Below are 19,137 nucleotides of genomic sequence, written 5' to 3' on the forward strand. Positions count from 1 at the left end.
ACCCTCACGGGGGAGGAGAGGTTAAAGCAAACTTCCTGGAGGAAACTGGGCTTGATCATGAGTGGAAGGAGAAATGAAGAATAGGGATGGAAGACAGTTCTGGAACAGAGGAGATTCTGTGAAGATTACATGTGGACTCAGAGGGCAGAGAGTGCAGCTTCGCCCCAGCTGGAGCTTGGAGGGGTGTGGGTGGAAGACAGGAACTGAAGAGGCTGAAGCTCATGGGGCAGGCAGCAGCAGATCATGAAGGATACTGAAAAGTTCACTGAGGTTCTTGGACTTTATCTCTGGGGCTCTAGGGGAACCATGGTGGAGTCTGAGCAGAGGAGTGACACGGTCTGGGCTTGCACTGTAGGGGAGAGAGGAGGTGGGGGGACCACTGCAGTCACCCAGATGACAGGTGATGGTACCTGAACCTGGATGTTGACAGTGGGGGTGGAGACAAGAAGATGCATTTGAGCAGAACCAGCAGGGCAGGGCAGGGCATGGCAGGGGGAGGTGGTGTTGGAGGCCTGAGTGATAGAGCAGGGGAGGTTGAGGAGGGTGGTGCCCTGGTGTCTGGTCTGGCCCAGGCTGTGGATGGTGGCTGGTGGTGCTGTTGCTGAGATGGGGAACATCAGGGGAGGAACAGATTACATTTGGGAAGAAATGTAGCACCACCAGTGAGGATGAGGGGGTGATTTGGAGGTGTGTAGAGGAAAAGCGGGCTGGATTTCAAAGGCTTGTCCTCACACAGAGTTAACAGAAAGTGAGAGGTCATTAGTCACTTGTAGGAACACCATACAACCCAAGTCTGCTTTGATCTATCCTTGGAACCAGGAAGTTCCAGGTGGAACTCTCTGAGGAAGGCCCACAGAGCTGGGATGGACACAAGTGCCAGATAAGCAGTCAGCCTCTTTTTCAGATCCCCTGCTTTGCTATGTATGCCACTCACAATGCAGAAATACACCGGGAAGGCCTAGGCCATTGACTGTCAGCTGAGAACAGGGCTCACTGGTGTCTTAATCCCTGCAGCCTGTAGGGCCCCACTGTATTTAGGATCTCGGACTCTCTCCTTGGCTTGGAGAAGCTGGTTTGGGCAGAGAAATTTTCCAATGTAGGCAGGAGCCAGCTTGCTTAGCTGCCCCCTGAATGTGGATGACTAGAGCTCTGGGGAATGAGGAAGGGTGAAGATCCAGTTTGGCCCTGAAAGGCAGGGGGCCAAAGGGCTGGGATGCACAATTCACTGTGGGGCCAATGTTGGCTGGTCCTTCTTTCACTTCTCTAGCATATAAATCCACTGGTCCTGCTGTTTGCCAGCTCATGGGCCTGGAACAGAATTTCAGAGGCAAAGCAGACTGGCAGGACTCACAGCCTGATGGGAGAGAAAGACCTGTTGCCGGATAACGATAATAGGATCTTACAACGGTAGAGCAAGGCTTAGGCATAGAAGTGGAGATACAGCATGTAAACAGCTTGGGTCCCCAAACTGCACAAGTACAGAATGAGAAAAACATAATTTCTAGAAAAAGGTTTAGAGATTTAATTAACAATCAGAGTAAACATATATGCTGTTCAAAACCCTTGACATATCTTATCTCATTTCATCCTTATAATAGCCTATGGAATAAGTTCTAACATAATCCTTTTACAGAGAAGGAATCTGAGACTCAGGGTAAAGTAACCTGATCAAGTTATGCAGTTAGTTAAATGAGGGGTCATTTCGTCTAACTCCAGAATACTGAACCATAGCTCTGAAGTTGACCATAAGCTGAATTCAGACATGCCCTGGGGTTGCCTTACATGCAAATGGGATTTTAGGTTGGATTAATAGAGGCATGGTATATAGAATGATGGAGGTGAGAGTTCTGCTTGCCCTGCCCTGGGTAGAGCTCGCCTGAATGTCAAATTTTGGGTCTTGTGCTGTCAGTAGGGACAAGGTTCATTTAGAGCTGATCAGGGAAGGGGGTGAGGGAGGGAACCAGACACCTGGTCTGGTCTCAGGAAAAGCTGGAGGAAAGAGGGTATACAACTTGTAGAAGACTTGAGGGGCCCAAGATCACTGTCTTTGTCTCTAAGGAGCCATCGGGAAACAGGGTGACAGACCTATTCTGGGTGATCTGAGCAGATAGAGCGAGAACCAGCAGGTGTAAAGCATAGGGAGAGAGATTTTAGCCCATCCTGAGGACAGTTCTTTCAACCAGCTAAACTCTTCAACAGAAGATCTTACAGCCTTGGCAGGAAGTGAGTGCCCCATTGCTTCAAGTGTGCAAGTAGAGGCCGTGTGACTGTGGTGGTGGGTGCTGGGGATGAGTGGAATGGAAGTATCAAATGGGGATTTTGACCAGATGATCTTGAGTGCCTGATGTTGAGATTCTTGGCCCTTTATTTACAGGTGGTGCTGATAACCCCCTTGTACCGTGCCTCTGCCGTGGTCCCAGCACCTCTGCACGGAGCAGTCCTCTTTCCCCCTCACAGCCCTGCAAGGTAGGTGGAGTAGAGCAGACACCCCTGCATCCTCCTAAACCCAGCTCTGGCTGCCTAGGGGAGTCTGGAAGGGACAGTGGAAACAGCTGCTGGTCACTACTGTGGATTCAAAGGGAGTCCCTGAGGTTTCTCTAGTAAAGCCCAGAGTGCGTTTCTGCCCATTGCCTCATTTGTTCCTCGCTCTCCCTTGTGAGGGAGGCCGGGCAAGGGTGATCCTGTGGGGCAGACACAAGGGCTGGGCTGGGTGCCAGGGTGCCTGGGCCCCTATCCTCTCTGTGCTATGTTCTCACTGTGTGGCTGAAGGAAAGTTGCTTTCCTTCTCAAGGCCTCTGTTAGCGCTTCTGTAAGAGGGTGGATTCCCTGGAGGTCCAGGAATTCTTCCCGGAGGCTTTGGAGAGGTGAGAAAAAGCTGGGCCCTGGCTGCCAAGTCTCCAGGCTTGTTGACCATAGGAGGAGTACCCAAGCTGTGTGAGTCACAGGGCAGGCGAATGAGTCATACCCACCTGGGACAACAGGCAGGATGGGGCCAACATGACTATCTGATTCACAGGTGACCTCCTGTAGGAGGCTGACACACAGTGGGTGGGCATGCAGCGCTCTGGGCTAGAAGCAAGGGACCCACTTCATGACCCAGTTTAGGCCTCAGTTTCTCCGCCTATAAAATGGGTGTATTGGTCTCCCACCCAGCCACCTGAAAAGGTTGTCATGAGGACCGTACGAGGTTGTAGATGCTCAAGAGCTTTGTGAGCTGCAAAGTGGGAAGGATCCCTACCAGGGGAAAAACCTGGCCTCCAGTGCCAGAACAGAAGTGAATTTCTAATAGCAACTGTGCGGAGAGCCTGGAAAGCACCCCTCCAGCTCATGATATCACCCTTGGGGGCCAAAAGGAGAAAGGGCCAAATGACTCCAGGGTTTGCTCATCTGCTGTGGCCCAGCTAGCTTTCGGGTGGTGACACTCCTTGGAGCTGTTCCTCTTTCCCAGAGCTTAGATGCAGGGGCCTTCTGATGGTCTCCGGAATGCTTTGTCTACAAACCCAGGGATTCCTAGAAGGCTGGCTAGGCATAGAGATGTGACTTGGCCCACTTCAGCTGCGCCCTAAGGGTTCTGTAGCCAAAGGGCCAGCCCTGATGCTGCCCAGAAGGGAGGGAGCTGGGGCCAGTCTTTGTTCTGATACTCCTGCTTCGGGGCCTGAGCCCTGACAGTTCCCAGAGCTGACTTGCCTCAAAGTGATCTGTCACCAAAGAGTGTTACACTCTGCCAGTGCTTTTGACAGCAAGGACACAGGGACCTGTCTTCTGTCTTCCCCACTTCTGCAGACCCTGCCGGGCCAGGCTGGCTCAAGCCCAGCTGAGTACCTGTTAATATGAGCTTTGCTACCCCACCCCCTTCAAGTGCTGCCCCCCTGCAGTGCGCCCCGCCTCAAGCCCGCCTCTGCTGAACTGGGGTTCAACCAGGGGGCACCAGGGACCTCCTGCTTGTCAAAATCCGGTGGCACTTCCTCAGGTCTCCACGTCCACCTGCTGCAGCACTGGATACCTTTCCTTCCGGAAGCGCTCTCCTTGTTGCTCCTGGGACGCTGCCCCCCCTCAGTTGATCTGCCACTTCTCTGATCTTCTTAGGACCCTGTCTTCCTGCCTCCAACGTTCACTAGGATTCTCACCACCTTCTGGTCTTGAATTACACATATAGGTTCATTTGCTCCTCTGCTCATTCATTCAATCATGTGTGCACCACCAGATACCTGGGCCCGGAACCAGTGTTGGAGCATCAGCAAAGAACAAGATATTCCCATCCCTCATGGGCCGTGCAGTGTTGGGGCTTACAGCACTCAGCCATGATGCACATGACAGACCATGCTGAGAAGGAGATGACTAGGGTTATAAGAGCACGTGGAGTTGGGTGGGCGTGGCGGCATATTGACCCGACACAGGACTGAGACCTCCCTGAGAAAGCCCAGACCTGGAGAGGGGACGGCAGGTGGCTGCGTGAGCAGGGACGGGAGCCCCCAGGCTCAGGGAACAGCACGGACACGTGGTTGCGAGGCAGGATGTTGCATGTGGAGTCGTTGAGTAACAGGAAGAGAGGAACATGACTCTGGGAGGAACTGGCGAGAGGAGCATGGTCATGACCATGGAAGGCCCTGGAGACCAGGCAGCGCCCCAGGCATGCAGGCCCTTGGGGGCCTTGGTCAGAGTTTGGATTTTTATCCTAAACCACTGGGGCACCACAAGTTTTAAAGCAGGAGAGAGACCTGCACAGATTGCTTTATTAGGGGGAGCCCTTGAGAGAGCTAGCGCAGGTCCCACTCTGACTCTGATCCGTCCTGAGGGTGTAGTTTTTGGCTCTGCCACAGCGTGGTGTCCTGACGCTATGCCTCAGTAGAGGCTTCCATGCTTGGTATTGGTCAGTCCTGGGAAATGTGCACTTTCCAGCATTCTCTCTGCTCTTTGCATCTTTTCATTTACCTGGCCAACCCTTGCTGAGCTTCTGCACTGCAGAGGGGAGGTGAGTTAGATCCCACCCCACCCTTGGAAATCAAGATTTGTGGGGGCTGAGGCCCAGAGTGCACTGGGATGAGGGCCAGGGTCTCCAGGAGCCAGGGAGGGCTTTTCCTACTCTACGTCAAGCACTGGGCTAAGGGGGCACTGGGACATTCCAGCCAAGGGAGTCACGTGTGCAAAGGCCACCCGGAGCCGCTGTGCTTAGGGACTAGTGAGCAGTGTGGCTAAAGCAGGAATGTGGGGCTGAAGTGGGGAGTGGCCGGAGATACTGGGTCTCAGTCCTCTGGGTGCCAGGGAGCCATGGACAGGCTTTGAGCTGAGGAGTGATTAGCACAATGCAATTTGAGAACAGGTGGGAGGCGGAGGGGAGGGCACATGGGAGGGTCAACTGGTTGGAGAGAATGAGTGTCACTGGGTGAAGCCTGGTCACTCCCACCCACCTGCGTGCGTGCGCACGCGCGCGCACACACACACACACACACACACAGTAAAATACTCTTCCCCTTTCTGTCCCCTGCCCTTATTGGGTTATATCCCCGTTGGTCAGCACTCCTGAGCCACCAACACCATTTCAGTGCAGTACCAAGTGCGGTTACATCCTGGGCACCAGAGGCAATGGTCTGAGCCTGAAACGTCACTCTGGTCCTGACTTGCTAGTCACATCCCTTAATCTCTTAGCCTCAGTTTACTCACCTGTGAAAATGGGGGTGATAGAGGGTTGCTGAGGATCACCAATGGGGAAATAAAGTCCTAAGCATGGGCCTGGTGTAGACAGCTCGATTATGTTTATTTCCCTGTCAGTTGGTAAGAGCCCCATTGTGTTCTAACCTGCCCCTTGGGGAGTCCTCTGTGGCCTCAAATCTGTAATCATCCCACCAGCCCCTTTATCATATAGCTGAGGAATCTGGGGCCCAGAGAGAGACAGTGACTCATCTAAGGTCACCCAGCTCTTCAGTGGCAGGGCTCGGACCTGTTCATTTCTCCCACTTGGAATTCTCACTTTTCAAATGCTGATAATTAAAAAAAAAATTCCCAAGTTGATGGGGGGAGGGGTAACAATGGAATGAGCATTTTGGGGCTAGGAGCTCTCCCGGACATTTCCAGGGAGTATCCTGGCTAGACAGGCCCTGAGAAAATCATGCAACCACCATCGTTACATTTGGGGAAATTGAGGCCCAGAGAGAGGTATTGGCTTGCTCAGGGTCCCCAGAGAGTACAAAGCAGAGAAGGGCTCACAAGGCCCGTCTCCAGTCATCAGCAGGAGTTGGGTGGGCTCTGCTACCCAGCCCACTGCTTCATGTTTAAGAAAGTGAATTAGAGCACGAACAATAGTTTCCTGAGGAAGTTTCGGTTTTTAATGTGCCAATGTGTCAAGGACCATTTCCAGAACCGTGTGTGCCCATGTGATAGCTGCGGACTTGGGCCTGGCAAAGCTATTTCAGACTAAGCCACAGGGTCCTATTTATAGGCCTGTGTGATTAGGTTGATGTGGGAAGGAGAGGCTCACCTACTCTCTGCCCAGCCCAGCTATGGCCGAGGAAGAGGCCCTTGGAGGAGATTCTGACCCGTGGGTGAGTAGCAAGGGATCTGCGGTGGTCCCTGAAGCTTGCTCAGGGGAGGGGCTCCAGGGGGAGTCCAACTCTCCCAGGTCAGCTGCCAGCCAGGCCCTCTGCAGAGCACAAACCACCTCTGATCCTGTTCTCCCTACTGCCTGGGACCAGGCCAGCACTCCTGGCAGTCAGACCCCTTCCCTAGCCACGCCTCTCCAGTGTTTGCATTGCTCTATGTGGGTCACACCTCTGAGCCTTTGCCTTTGCTGTTCCCTCCTCCTGACTTGCCCGGTTCCCAGCTCCCCAGAGAAAAACCTCCCTTCGTTCTTTAGGCTCTGCTCAGATCTTCCTCCTCTATGGCTCTTTAGGCCCTGGATGCTCCCTGCCTTGTGCCCCTGCTGAGTGATTACCCTGAGTTCATGTGTGCTCCCTACGGGGTCGGGAGGAAAGGCGGAAGGGGGAGGGGATCTGTAGTTGAGCACCTACTGTGGCCATCCACTGTATGTTTGATGCATGCAGTAGGTATGTTTTAAAGGTGTATAGGCATGAGAGGAAGACCTCAGACTTACATAGGCCTAGATTCAGACCCTGCTCTACACTTCGTAACTGTGCAGCCTTGGGTGAACCCCTCTGAACCTTAGTTTCCCTGCCTGTAAAATGGGCATGATGCTAGCCATGGGTTTGGGGGAAGCATTATCAACAAGAAAAAGCTTATAAATACTTATCATGTTGAGTGGTCCATAATAAGCCTCTATGTGCAATAGTAGGTGTTATTTACAGGTGGGGAAACTGAGGCTCAGAGCAGAGAAATGCCATCTCTAGGGCCCCACACAAGTCAGTGGCCAATAGGAGAGACCAGGTCTTAGGGTCCTGCCCTCCACCTCCAGCCTATATTCTCCCCTCCCTCTCTTAGCCTCCTGGGCCTATTCTGTTCCCCAGATCAGGGGAGGCTTTGTTTGGGGATTGTTTTTCCTGAGAAGTTTCCTCTGTGGTGCCACAGGATGACTCAGAGCCCTGAGTCACCAGGAGGCAGAGGGCCAGGGAGGAGGAGGGAAACGAGAGAAAGGACAAGAAAGGGAGCCCCAATTCCAGCCCTGGCTTTCCCACTGCTTGATCTACTAGGTCTGATACGTCCCCAGTCCTGCCTGGCCTCTGTTTCCCCAAGTGTGAAAGGAGATACTGAGCTTTGATGAGGGCTCCCAGTCCAGGCTGAGCCTCAGAATCCCAGGTGCCTGGGCCGAACCCTGACCTATAGATTCAGAGGCTGGGTGTGGGGCTTGGGAATCCAGGTTTTCTGGAGCTCCCTGGGTGATTGTGCTGCACACCTGGGCTGCAGAGGTGTTTGGGAATCTCACAGTGCAAGGCTCTTCCTGGCTGGGCCTCGGAGTGGTTGGTTGCTAAGCCTCTGCTTGACCATCCCTCCTAACTCACGGGGAGTCACTTTTCTCGCTGCATGCTTGGGCAGAATGGTGCATGGGAAGTGCATGGGCTTTAAAAAAAAGAAAAAAACAACACAGCTTTTTGGAAGTCTAATGTACATAAGTTGTCAAAGTAAATTTATACGTAATTTACATACACATAATTCACCTATTTTCATTAATTCAATGATTTTTAGTAAATTTACAGAATTATGCCACCATTACCAAAATCCAGTTTGAGAATATTTCCATCACCCCAAATCCTCCCTAAATGATGCCTTTGCCTGCTTGCTGGCAGTCTCCACACCCACCCCTCCCTGGTCCACCACTAATCTACTTTCTGTCTCTTCAAGTGCCCAGACCTGTGTGCCCCTCCCAGCTTCACTCCTTCTGGCTGTGTGACCGCATGCACATTATTGCCCCTCTCTGAGCTTTGGATTTCTCCTCCGTAGCAGAGGGGAAAATCATATCCTTCTTGCAGCTTATTGTTTGAATTTCACTAATGTGGTGGAAGGTCTGATGCCTAGTGGGAGCCAGGGATGTGGGAGCCTGGCAGGGAGTTTAGGAGGTAGTACAGGTCCCTGGGTGTGTTTGTAACAATGTCAGCAAACATTGTATTGACTCTGTGCCGAGCACTGGGCTAAGCATTTTAAATGCATGGTCTCCTTTAATGCCCACAACTCTTATGCGGTGAGTGTTAATATCATTTCTATTTCATAGCCAAAGATACTGAGGCACCAAGAGCGGAGGTAACTTCTCTCCGGTTGCATAGGTAACAGTTGGAAGGGCTGGGAATCTGTCCTCCTTCATCCTTACACTGCAGACTGGAAACACAGCACGGAGTGAGGGACCCTGTTTGTCTGGCACAGTTTGTGGCACACACTTTCAAGGGACAGGACCTGGTATTTCAAAAGATGGTATGTACGACAGAGTGCATCAAACACAGATGTACATGGGGCGTGATGTACGGTCTAAGTGATGTGGGCCCCAGTGCACGCACCACGCATCAGGGTACACATGCAGGGCAAGGCATGAGGAACACGGGCCTGGTATGGGGCGTAGAGAACGTGGTGTATATGATGCTGGGACATGGGAGCCAGTATACGGGGCTTGAGATATAGCAACAGGACAGGCTCCTGGGCCGCAGAAGGACCCCTTCCATGTCAGTGTGCCAATTTTCTCCTCTCACAAAGGCCTGTCTGTTTTTTTTTTTTTTTTTTTTTTGCCTCCTCCTCCCTGTCTCTTTCGATGCCAGAGTGGGAGTGTCCTGGACGAGTGGGGCCCAGGGTACCCCCTACTACCCTATGAGCTCAGACAGGGGTCAAGGCTTGGGGCCAAGACCATGGCTCAGAAAGAGCCTGCCAGGCCCCCAGATCCCTTCTCTGGGAGGGAGCTGTGAGCGCCACCATTGGCTGGGCCAGAGCCTGGTAATTTTCCTCTAAGCCTTCCTGTCTTCTGCTCCCGTCCCTGGCTGCCGCTGCTGGCTGCAAGCACGTCTGCATTCCGGGGGGCTTAGGGGAGAGAGCACACACAGCTGCTGGGGTTAAGAAGCAGATAGCCACCAGCTGCTGCGGGAGGAATGGAGGGGGGGTGCGGGGTGCCTGGAGGAGGCAGTGGCTCCAGGCTAGCATTTCCTGAGCCCTCTGGCACCTGGTGCACACGGCCTTATCTTGTCTGGTCTGCACGTGAGCCCCAATAGCCTGATGAGGAGACTGAGGCTCAGAAAGGCAGGAGCTTGCCCAAGGTCACACAGGGGCAGAGGCAGAGCTGAGGCTAGACCCCCAGCTCTTCTGGAGGCAGAAGAGTGACGTAATGAGGCAAGGTTAGGTGGCACAGAGAGTGTTGTTGGGGCTATCAGTGGGTAACGAGGCTGAAAGAGCAAGGAGGGCCTTGAATGCCAGGTTGGGGGTCCTGACTTTCAGTCTGCACTGGGGGCTATGGAAGGGTCTTGACAAGTGATGATACAATCTCTATGGATCATGGGAGAGTCGAAGGCAGTGGGAAAGCTGGTGCAGTGGTTGCAGAGGAAAGATGGAGACCCTGAACCAGGACAGTCCTGGGATGTGTGTGTGGCGGGGGGAAGGTGGGAGATGGGAAGTGAGTGTGAAGCGGGAAGGGAATGTGGGGGGTTGAGACTTCCACTCTGGCCTCAGTCCTTCTGTAAAATGTCCCGGTGGAATGACTCTGGTTAGGCTCAGTGTCACAGAGGGTTCCGGAAGCCCCCAGAGGGCCGGACACCTGCAGGAGGATGCTGGTCACAGGGCAGGTGCCTGGGCAGAGGTGAAGCTGGGAACACCCCCAGGGAGAGAAGATGGCCCCCGTTTTGGAGCGCGACCTTGGGCCAAGCACTGAGTTTTGTGGTGTGCTGGATCTTGTTTCATTCTTCCATCTGGTTGTGATTATTTTCTGAGCCGGGAAAGGAACAAAAGCATTCCACTATTCTACCTCTGTTTATGTTTAAGAGGGAAAAGAACTTTAGAAAAAAAACTATTAAAATTAAAAGGATTAGTAACAATAAAAAATATCTTTGAATCTCTGGTAGTTCTATTGTGGGTAAAAGTTTGAGATACATTGCAAAGAATCTCTAATTATGCCATAGGCTTTGGAGTTTTTCCATTACTGACTTTTACTAGTATCAAGTTTTGGTAAGCCTATGAGATCACCTGGCCACTTTATACCCAAGGACACAGGCTCAGAGAGGTTGAGTCACTTTCTCAGGCTCACCGGGTACTGAGTGATAGGACTGGGATCAGATGGTGACTCCGGAGCCCTCGTTCTTTGTGGTGGGGGCAGACCAGAGAAGAGAGCAGGGTGTCATGAGAAGAAACTCGTGAGGGGCTGGAAGGCAGGGCAAGCTCTTTAGGTGCTGGCTGGAGGCCCTCTCCTGAGATGCCTCCCCATCTCTGGCACCAGCAACCATTCTGGGTCTCTGGGCCTTGGCTGGGCCCCCCAGCCCTCTCCTGTTCTGCATGCAAGGACACAGAGATAGAGGTCAAGGGTAGATATGGGGACCAGTGAGCTGTATGTGTATAGGGTCTAGATATATGCTGGGAGTTTGTCTTTGGATATTATGGCTATTGAGTACCTGCTGCATGCCAAGCACAGTGCCAGGGGCTCCTTCAATCCTCCAAGACACCCTACAGGGTAGGAATCGTCATCCCATTTTCTAGAGGAGGAAATTAAAGCATTGCAGAAAGGCCCCTTGCCCGAGTCCCCTTGCAGTAGGGATTTAGGTTGTGTTCAAACTCACACTGGACATTGCCTTGTGTTCCCTTTGATAGAAGGTTGTGCATCCTTCACCCTGTTGGTCATTCTTGGTATCCTGAGCTCGTGGAGGCTTGGCCCCTGCTCCTGGACCCTGTCATCTCTCCTCTGTCCCACACCTGCCCCCTTTGTGTTTCTCCAGAGTTCTGCCTGCAGCATGCAGACTGATACCCAGGTGGATGGGCTCGAGCTTCTTGCCAGAGCCCAGCACGGGGGTGTTGGCCATAGTTGGCTGTGCAAGGCTCAGGGACCAAGAAGGGCTTCATTTAGAGTCCCCAGCAGGAGGGACATGTCACTGTCTTCTGATGTCCTGTTGTCATTGTTCCCACCATGATGATTGTTGGCCTAGGGAGCTTCTAACATGCCTGGTAAATCCTGAAGGATGAACTTGATCCCCAGACAGGCAGGAGGGACCTTGGCCAAATGCACAAACCTTATTTGCCTTTCCTGTTTCTTTCAGAATCCTAGAGCCCCAGGGCCCAAAGGGTCATTAGAGATGAGCTGGTTCACTCGTCTCCTGAGTCCTCTTGGCTGGTCACCACTGAGCAGCTCATTACCTCTCCAGAAGAGGGGGAAAGAAAGTGGCATTTTTGAACATTTATTTTATGCCAGCCATAGTCCTAGGATCTTCACATTTATGGTCTCATTCAGTCCGCTCCACTTGCCTTTGAGAAAGATAGTTTTACCCCAGTTTTATGCATAAGGAACTTCAGTCTCAGAGATACTTACTGAACCCCCAGCAAACAATAACCAAAGCTTGCTTTATAGTTGCGTACTCTATGCCGAACACTTTGCTAAGCCCCACATGTGTTTTACCTTACTAAATTCTCACAGCAACCCTAGGAAGAAGGTATTACAATCCCCATTTTACAGATGAGGAGATTGAGGCCCAGAGAGCAGAAGCGACTCGCTGAAAGCCACACAGCTCGGGAGTGCTAGGTCAGGGCTTTACACCCAGATTTTCCTGGCAGGAGCTCTTGCCACAATCATGCCCGTTGTTTTTTTCCTTCTTGGAAAGCCTTTCCTCTGTGGAGCAGAGAGCTGCCTCCCATGGCTTCTGCTCATTCTGGCTCTGGTTCGGGCATCAGAGCCCCTGCCTCCCCAGATGTTTGCATCTGGAGACTGTGTCCCCATCTTCTACTGGTCCCACAGCTACATTGCCTATAGTTGGGCCTCTTTGTCCTGCTGCTGACTTGTGTTTGTGCCCTGTGTCCCCTGTTGCTGGGTTGCGGGGTGCTGGAGGGGCTAGGACACGGCTTTTGTCACTGTTTACAGCCCCAGCCGCTGGCCTGCCAAGCCTCCGAGAGCCAGCTCCCCCCTCCGCCCACCGAGAAGGGGAGACAGACTACAAAGTGGACCCTGGCAGGAAGGGTGCTGGGCTCCTAGCCATGGCCAAATCTGGCTGCTTCCAGGGCATGGGGTCAGGAAGTGGTGGGGCCAGGTCCCCTCTCAATGTCCTGTCCTGGCTCTCAGCACTAAGTGGGGTTGCCTCCGGAAACTGGGAAAGGGCCAGTGGCTTCAGTCCCTGGGATAGTTGGCCTCTTGGATGTGGCGTCAGCCAAGCTCTGCTGGCCATCTCCCCAACAGCTGTCCACACCCAGGGTAGACAGGGCCAAGGCGGAGGTCCAGCTGGCTTTTCCAGGGGACCCTGTCCTATCACGGGCTCAGGCCTCAGCTCTGATCTGGGAGCCCAAGACCTGGGTTCTAAGGGTACCCTGCCAGGTACTTGCTGTGTGACTCCGGGAAATGACACTCTTATTCTTGGTCTCATCGTCTACAAAGAGGATGGACTAATGAACATTGCGGCTAACAAATCCTCCTCTGGGTAACTCCCGCCAACAGTCCAGAGCTCCCAACTCTCCTTTGACTGGACCTCACTATCCCTGTTCACAGATGGCTGACCTGAGGCTCAGAGGGAGGGTAACTTGCTCCGGGTCAAACAGCTCCCACCTCAACTCAAGCATCTCACTGTGGAATCTGTAACCTTCTCTGTTCCTCTCGTGGGGTGTGTACGTGCTGAGCAAAGGCCTCTGTGCAAAGAAACGAGACAGTTTCAGGAAGAAGGGTGCTGACTTTTGTAGAGCTCCTCCTGTGTGTTGGGCCTTTGGCCCTCCTCCCTTCTCTGTGAGATAGGTATCATTCTCCCATTCGAGAGATAAGGAGACTGAGGCCCTGATCCCAGGAGTGGAGTTTCCCAGGTTCTGAAACACGTGTGTTTTCAAGTCCACAGGCTCCCCACACTGCACCGAGGCCCTGTCCAGTTTCGCTGGGTTTCGTAACTGGCTTCTCTGTTTACTGATTATATTAGCACAGTCCAGGGCAGGAGGGGCGGGTGTTCCCAGGAGGACCCAGAGAACAGCAGTGAGCCAGAAAGCAAACAAGCTCCGAGAGACAGGGCTTCCCGTGAGTGGCCGGCTGCCTGAGAAATGAGCAACAGTGTTTGGGGTGAAGAGAAAAGAACAGGGTGGTGTCTTCCAGGCCCAGCCAAGGGCCTTTTGTACGTAGTGGCTGGGGGCGGAAGGTGCGGCCGCCTCCTCCAGTCTCTGGTAGCTGCCCTGGGACACCCAGAGAGACATGAAGACAAGCCTAAGGTCACAGAGTGAGAGGGAGCAGGGCCAGAGCTGGTTGAGGGGGTCTAACTGCAGGGGAGGGACATGGGCCCCTTCCTGTGGCAGACACTGAAAAGCTGCCTAGCAGGTGCTGGGCAGTGGGCAGGAGCCAGGAGCAGCCAAGATCGAGGGTTAAGGGGATGTCTGAGTTCCAGAGGAGGACAGGGACTAGGGCATGTGCTCACAGGGCAGGTGGTGGCAGAGCTAGCCTGGCTCCCCAACTTAAAGAAACCAGGCCCATGAGTGGCCCAGAGTACAGGGGCCTCGGTCTCTCTTCTGCTCTGTGGCCACAGCCTGGGGGTCTTCCTAGGACATGCCTTTGCCCTGGGTACTCACACAGGTATGTGGAGGCCCAGAGGGCCTTCCTGTGATCTCCTGCCCCAGCCTGGGGAGGTGTGTGTGGGGGGCGGGGCGGGGGTTGGCTGTCTCAGAGACTCCTGGCTGCCAGGCTTGGCCTGGGCTTGACTGGTTTAAGGACTGCAGCCCTTTATCTGGAAACATCACTGTTGCTCCCTGCTCAGGCCGGATGGTGGCAGGAGGTCCTGCTTGATCCCCCCAGACAGAGCTTGGGGACTAGAGGCTTGTGTTTGAATCTCAGCAATGCCTCTTTCCAGCTGAGTGGCCCTGAGCCAGTGACTGAAGCTCCCTGAGTCTGTGTCCCCATCTGTAACATGGGGACTTGAATGCCTGTTTCCCCTGGTCGCTGTGAGGAGACTCGGTATTGGACCCCCCCTCCCCGCCCCGCGCCACTTTCCTATCTCTCTTCTCCCAGAGATGTCTGGACCCACAGGAGAGGTGGCATACTGCCATTGGTGATGGTAGTTTCTCCTTCTGCAGGTTGGGCCCTGGACTGTCTGAATCAGAGGGTCCTGTAGAGGTGACCCACTCCAGTGCCCCTGTTCTACAGATGGGAACCCTGAAGCTCACAGATACATAAGTTCTGGATATGGTTGCACAGCCAGTTTCTGGGAATGCATCTTAAGAGTCAGAGCATGCTGCCCCAATACATGGGGCATATGGAGACTTGAGGCTCAGACGAGGACAGGGACTTGTCCAAAGTCACCCAAGAAGTCAGTGGCAGAGGCAGGCCTAGCACTTGAGCCTCTTCCTTTTTACCTAGGTGTCTTTCTTTTGCACCCAAATCCCCATGCTGTCTTGAACTCACACATCCTCCCCCAGGCAGGGAGCAGCGTAAGGCCACGTTGCCCCATCGGAGCCCACACATCACTGCCCTGTAGCAAGAATTTCCAGGCTGTGGGCTCCCCCGGGTGGGAGTGGGGGGGGCGGTGGGAAGGGGCTGGGGACTCTTCATCAGGTCCCAGGCTCCAGAGCTATGTGACAGGCAAAGCTGCAGGGCCTTTGTAGTCAGTAACCTGGGGGCCGGGGACTCTGGGCTGGTGGTCAGTGACCCCCGGGGCCAAGGCCAAAGCCGCAGCAGTCTTCTGTGAATCACCAACCGGCCAGGTCAGGGCCACACTGCTCCAGAAGGGACTGCTCAGCTAGGCTAGCTGCCAACTCACTTTCACTCTGGGGGCTGGGATGGTGAGGAAATTTCTTCTTCCTTCTTTGTTTGTATTTTCTGAACTGTCTAATGAGCAGGCATCACTTGAAGTATATTTTTAATGGTATTATTTCTTTTTAAAAGGAAAAAAAAAAACCCCAATGACAATGGATGGATGCATGCTTGTAAATAGTTTCAAACCCTACAGCTCATTTTATTTCCAGGCAAGTATTTAGGTGTAAGTTATCTACCATAACAATTCGCCCACTGTAAGCGTTCAGTACTCTGATTTTTGGTAGATTTTTCGAGAGTGTAATCATCACCATTTTCCACTGTTAGAATGTTTTCATTACCCTTGGGTGTCCTCTCAGGCCGATGACAGGGATCTGGGCGCTCACTCCAGCCTTGGGCAGCCACAGCTCTCCCCCTTCGTCCCTTTCAAGCAAACTGCCTGGACAGTTTGGCGTTTACCCTCCTTGACTTTTTAAGGATGTGTGCAAAAACGGAACCCTTATTAAAAAGAGGAGAGGAGCCATACTATAGTCCTTGTACAATTTGCCTTTTGCACTTAAAGGTTTCTCTTTACTTCCTGCATCCCTACTATGTGCCAGGCACAATCAGATCTAGCTCATTCTTTCTTCACAGCTGCAAAGTAGTCCATTTTATGGTGGCTCTGTAATTTATTGAATCGGGACATTTGGGTCCTTTCCAGTTTTCTTCAAACGATGCTTCAGTGAATCCTTGTACATATATTTTGGTGTTTCTCTGTAAGTAATACTGAAGGAAGCGGAACTTTTGTTGCATTGTGTCTTTCTCGAATTTGGGGAGCTAAATTGCTATCCAGAGAGGTGAAACCGGTTTATGCTTACAGCAAGAGCATATGGGAACTCTGGGGTTTTTATAATCCTCCAAATCCCCAGCAAGAGGGAAGAGCTCTGAATGCAGACTCTGCAGGCCCAGGCCTCAGGCACCTCCCTAGGACTCCCCACAGACCCCGGGATAAAGTTCAGACTCCAGCGGGGCACACAGGCCCCTGTGCCTCCTGCCACCATCTCATCTCTTCTTGCTCCCTGTGTTTTAGGTTGGACCCCTCCTTATCCACTGGATGTGGCCTGTGTTTGCTTGCCCTTTGCCCATGCTGTCCCCTCTCTTAGAATGTCTTTTTTTCTCAATCTCCCTCTTCCTTGTCCTTTGAGGCCTAGGTCACAAGTCCTTTCTATCACAAAGCCTTCTTGCAATCCCTACAGTCTGAATTGCCTTCTCTCTGTGTTCCCTTAGCTCTTTATCTGACCCACAGACTGCCTTAAGTGGGAGGAAGTTGTGGGTGGTGCAAGGCAAACTTCAGCCTGATTTGATAGAAGCTGGGCTCCAGGAGGAGCTGGGATAGGTGACCATAGCTTGGGGGGAATGGGGACAGGAACCCATTTACCTAGTTGCAGGCCAGGCCATTTTCATACATACAGACTGATTTAATCCTCAGCAACTACATCAGACTGATTTAATCCTCAGCAACTACTATACCCATTTAGTAGATGAGGAGACTGAGGCATAAAGTACTTTACACACAGTGGAGGCGGGGGTCAAACCAGATCTCCAGCTCCCCAGTTCACTTCCTCTCATTGCACTAGGCTGTTGGGAGAGAGGATGGGAAGAGAACTTGGAAACAGAGAAGTGGGTCCAACAGAGTGGTGGGAGGGATGAGGGAGGAGTTGATGGAGGTGGAAAGCAGGCCTCCTTGACTCGGAATATTATTTGTTCTAACACAATGCCTGGGTGCCTCTAGTGGGACAGTAGGGAGGGTGGGAAGGGAGCCTTAGAATGAGGAAGAGACTTAAATCCTTGTCTTCCTCAGGGGGAGCCGATAGATAAGATCTGGAAGTGAAAAAATAAACCCCTCCCCTGGAAAAAAGAAAAAATAAACCCACAGAACCACCACCACCAACTACAAGAACCAACAAGGGCTTGGTATTTAAGATATGAGGGCAAGCCCAGAAGCATCAACTAAAGGAGGTCGATAGAATAGGTTGCTCCTGGGGAAAACTGAGTGGGGTTGAGAGGGAACAATTGGTACAAATAGGTGACTTTAAGTTGTGATAAAAATAAACTTTTAAAAAATAAAACCTGTTGGGGCTCCTGGATGGCTCAATCGGTTAAGCGTCTGACTTCAGCTCAAGTCTTGATCTTAGGATCCTGCCTGCGTTAGGCTCCGGGCTCAGCGGGGAGTCTGCTTGTCCCTCTGCCCCCCTACTCATGCACACTCCCTCCCTCTCTCTCTCTTTCTCAAATAAATAAATAAATAAATAAATAAATAAGGTCTTAAAAAAATAAAAACAAACTTTTTAAAAAGAAGGAAAGAAGGGTGGTCTCAAGTAAAGTAGAACCTGCCATCTCAGCTGAGAGGTCTGCCTGTCCCTCCGGAGTCTTGCTTGCTCACTGGAGCAATGAAGGCAAGCCCCCTGCATACCTGCCCCTAGCTGGGGGCAGCTGCATGCTGCCTAGGTGGGCCTTCCACCCAAACTACCTGAGTTCAGATCTTGGCGGCACCATTTCCTAGTTGTGTGCAAGTTGCTTGACCATTCTGCACTCAGTCTTTCCCTTTGTAAAATGGGGCTGTCCATAGTACCTACTCTGTAAAGGATGTTAGGAGACGCCAGCCTTTATATGATGTGTGGAAAGCCTTCAAAAACTGTTTTTTATGTTTTTGCTGGGGATGTTAGGTGCAGAGAGGGGAGGGGGCTCGCTGGGGCACACCAGGAGGCTGAGTTGGGCTTTCTGCCTTTCATACCTGCACGCACCCCTTTAGTGTGCATTGCGTTGGCGCCTGCTGTATTTCAGGCCCTTTGCTGGGTCTCGCCCCCAGAGCAGGGGTGAAGGGACAGCCACGCCCAGTCGGGTGTGTCCGGGTTGGATCCCCGACGTCTCCAACCTCCAGGCCTGATCCCCGCCCCTCCCGGGCCCGCGCCCTCCCTAAGGGGCGGTCCCCGGCTTGAGTGGGAAGGGCCGGCGGCTATATAGGCTCGGTGATCTGGAGATCCGAGGCTGCCGACTGGGGTCTTCTGCCGCCGGCGCTGCCATGGTTCCGCACCACTCTGCGCCCGCGCTGCTCTGCGCGCTGGTCCTGGCGCTGTGCGCGCTGTCGCCGCCGGCTCTCGCGGCCACCGCTTCGCGGGGGGCGGCCCAGGGGCGGGTGCCCCAGGCGCGGGTGAGTGCCCGGGGGGCCCGGGGGCTCCCGGAGTAACTCTCTATTGTAAGTTCTTGCAGATACAGCGCTAGGAAAAGGGGAGTAATTCAGGTCTAGAATGGAAAAACTGTTTTGTTGCTTTGTAAGTATCTCTTGCTGCTTGCGGGGCTCCCGTGGATTGAGGGTGGGAGCCTCAGGGCGCCTGGCTGTTACCCTCCCTAGAGGCTAACCTCACCTTGGCCGGATTTCTTGTTCCCTAGACTCTGCCTTTTGATTTCTTACCCATCTCCGCCTCCTGATTTCTCCTTTTCCCTCTGCCTGATTTCTCTCCCCTCTTCTGATTTTTTTTTTTTTTTGTCTTGAACAACATTTAAACTCTGATGTTTCAGGAGACACTTTAGGATCTTGAAGGGCCTGAGGCATGGAGAGGTGGAAGTGATTCTGCCAAGGACCCCTTGGTTGAGGGTTGAGGCTTTGACAGTGACTGCTGATCCTGAGGATGCCGCGTGAGGGAGGCGGGATGCAGCGTGGAATGAGAAGCCAGGGCCCTGCTCTGTTACTGGATGGCAGAGTGACCATGGATAAGTCACTTCCCTTCCCCAACAGTGTGGGACACGAGAATCTCTAAGATTCCTCCCAGCTCTGA

General features: G+C 52.9%; 1 protein-coding gene across 3 annotated transcripts in view; it reads left to right on the forward strand.

Annotated features, from left to right (window-relative positions):
- Nucleotides 1-2,374: 2,374 nt before the first annotated feature.
- GSN (gelsolin) overlaps nucleotides 2,375-19,137 on the forward strand; it is a 42,745-nt gene continuing 25,982 nt past the window's right edge. Inside the window, exon 1 of one of the 3 annotated variants that reach the window (XM_081803518.1) lies at nucleotides 2,375-2,466. Coding sequence is in view for 2 of the 3 variants with exons in the window: in XM_081803517.1 (XP_081659643.1) it covers nucleotides 18,384-18,512 (129 nt within the window). In the remaining variant the exon portion in view is untranslated. Of the gene's footprint in view, nucleotides 2,467-18,339; nucleotides 18,513-18,594; nucleotides 18,634-19,137 lie in introns of those variants that run through there. The other 2 variants (XM_081803517.1, XM_081803519.1) reach the window with 2 other exon arrangements.

Source organism: Leptonychotes weddellii, chromosome 14 (assembly GCF_054177405.1).
Source record: "Leptonychotes weddellii isolate Sample4059 chromosome 14, ASM5417740v2, whole genome shotgun sequence".
Classification (NCBI taxonomy): domain Eukaryota; kingdom Metazoa; phylum Chordata; class Mammalia; order Carnivora; family Phocidae; genus Leptonychotes; species Leptonychotes weddellii.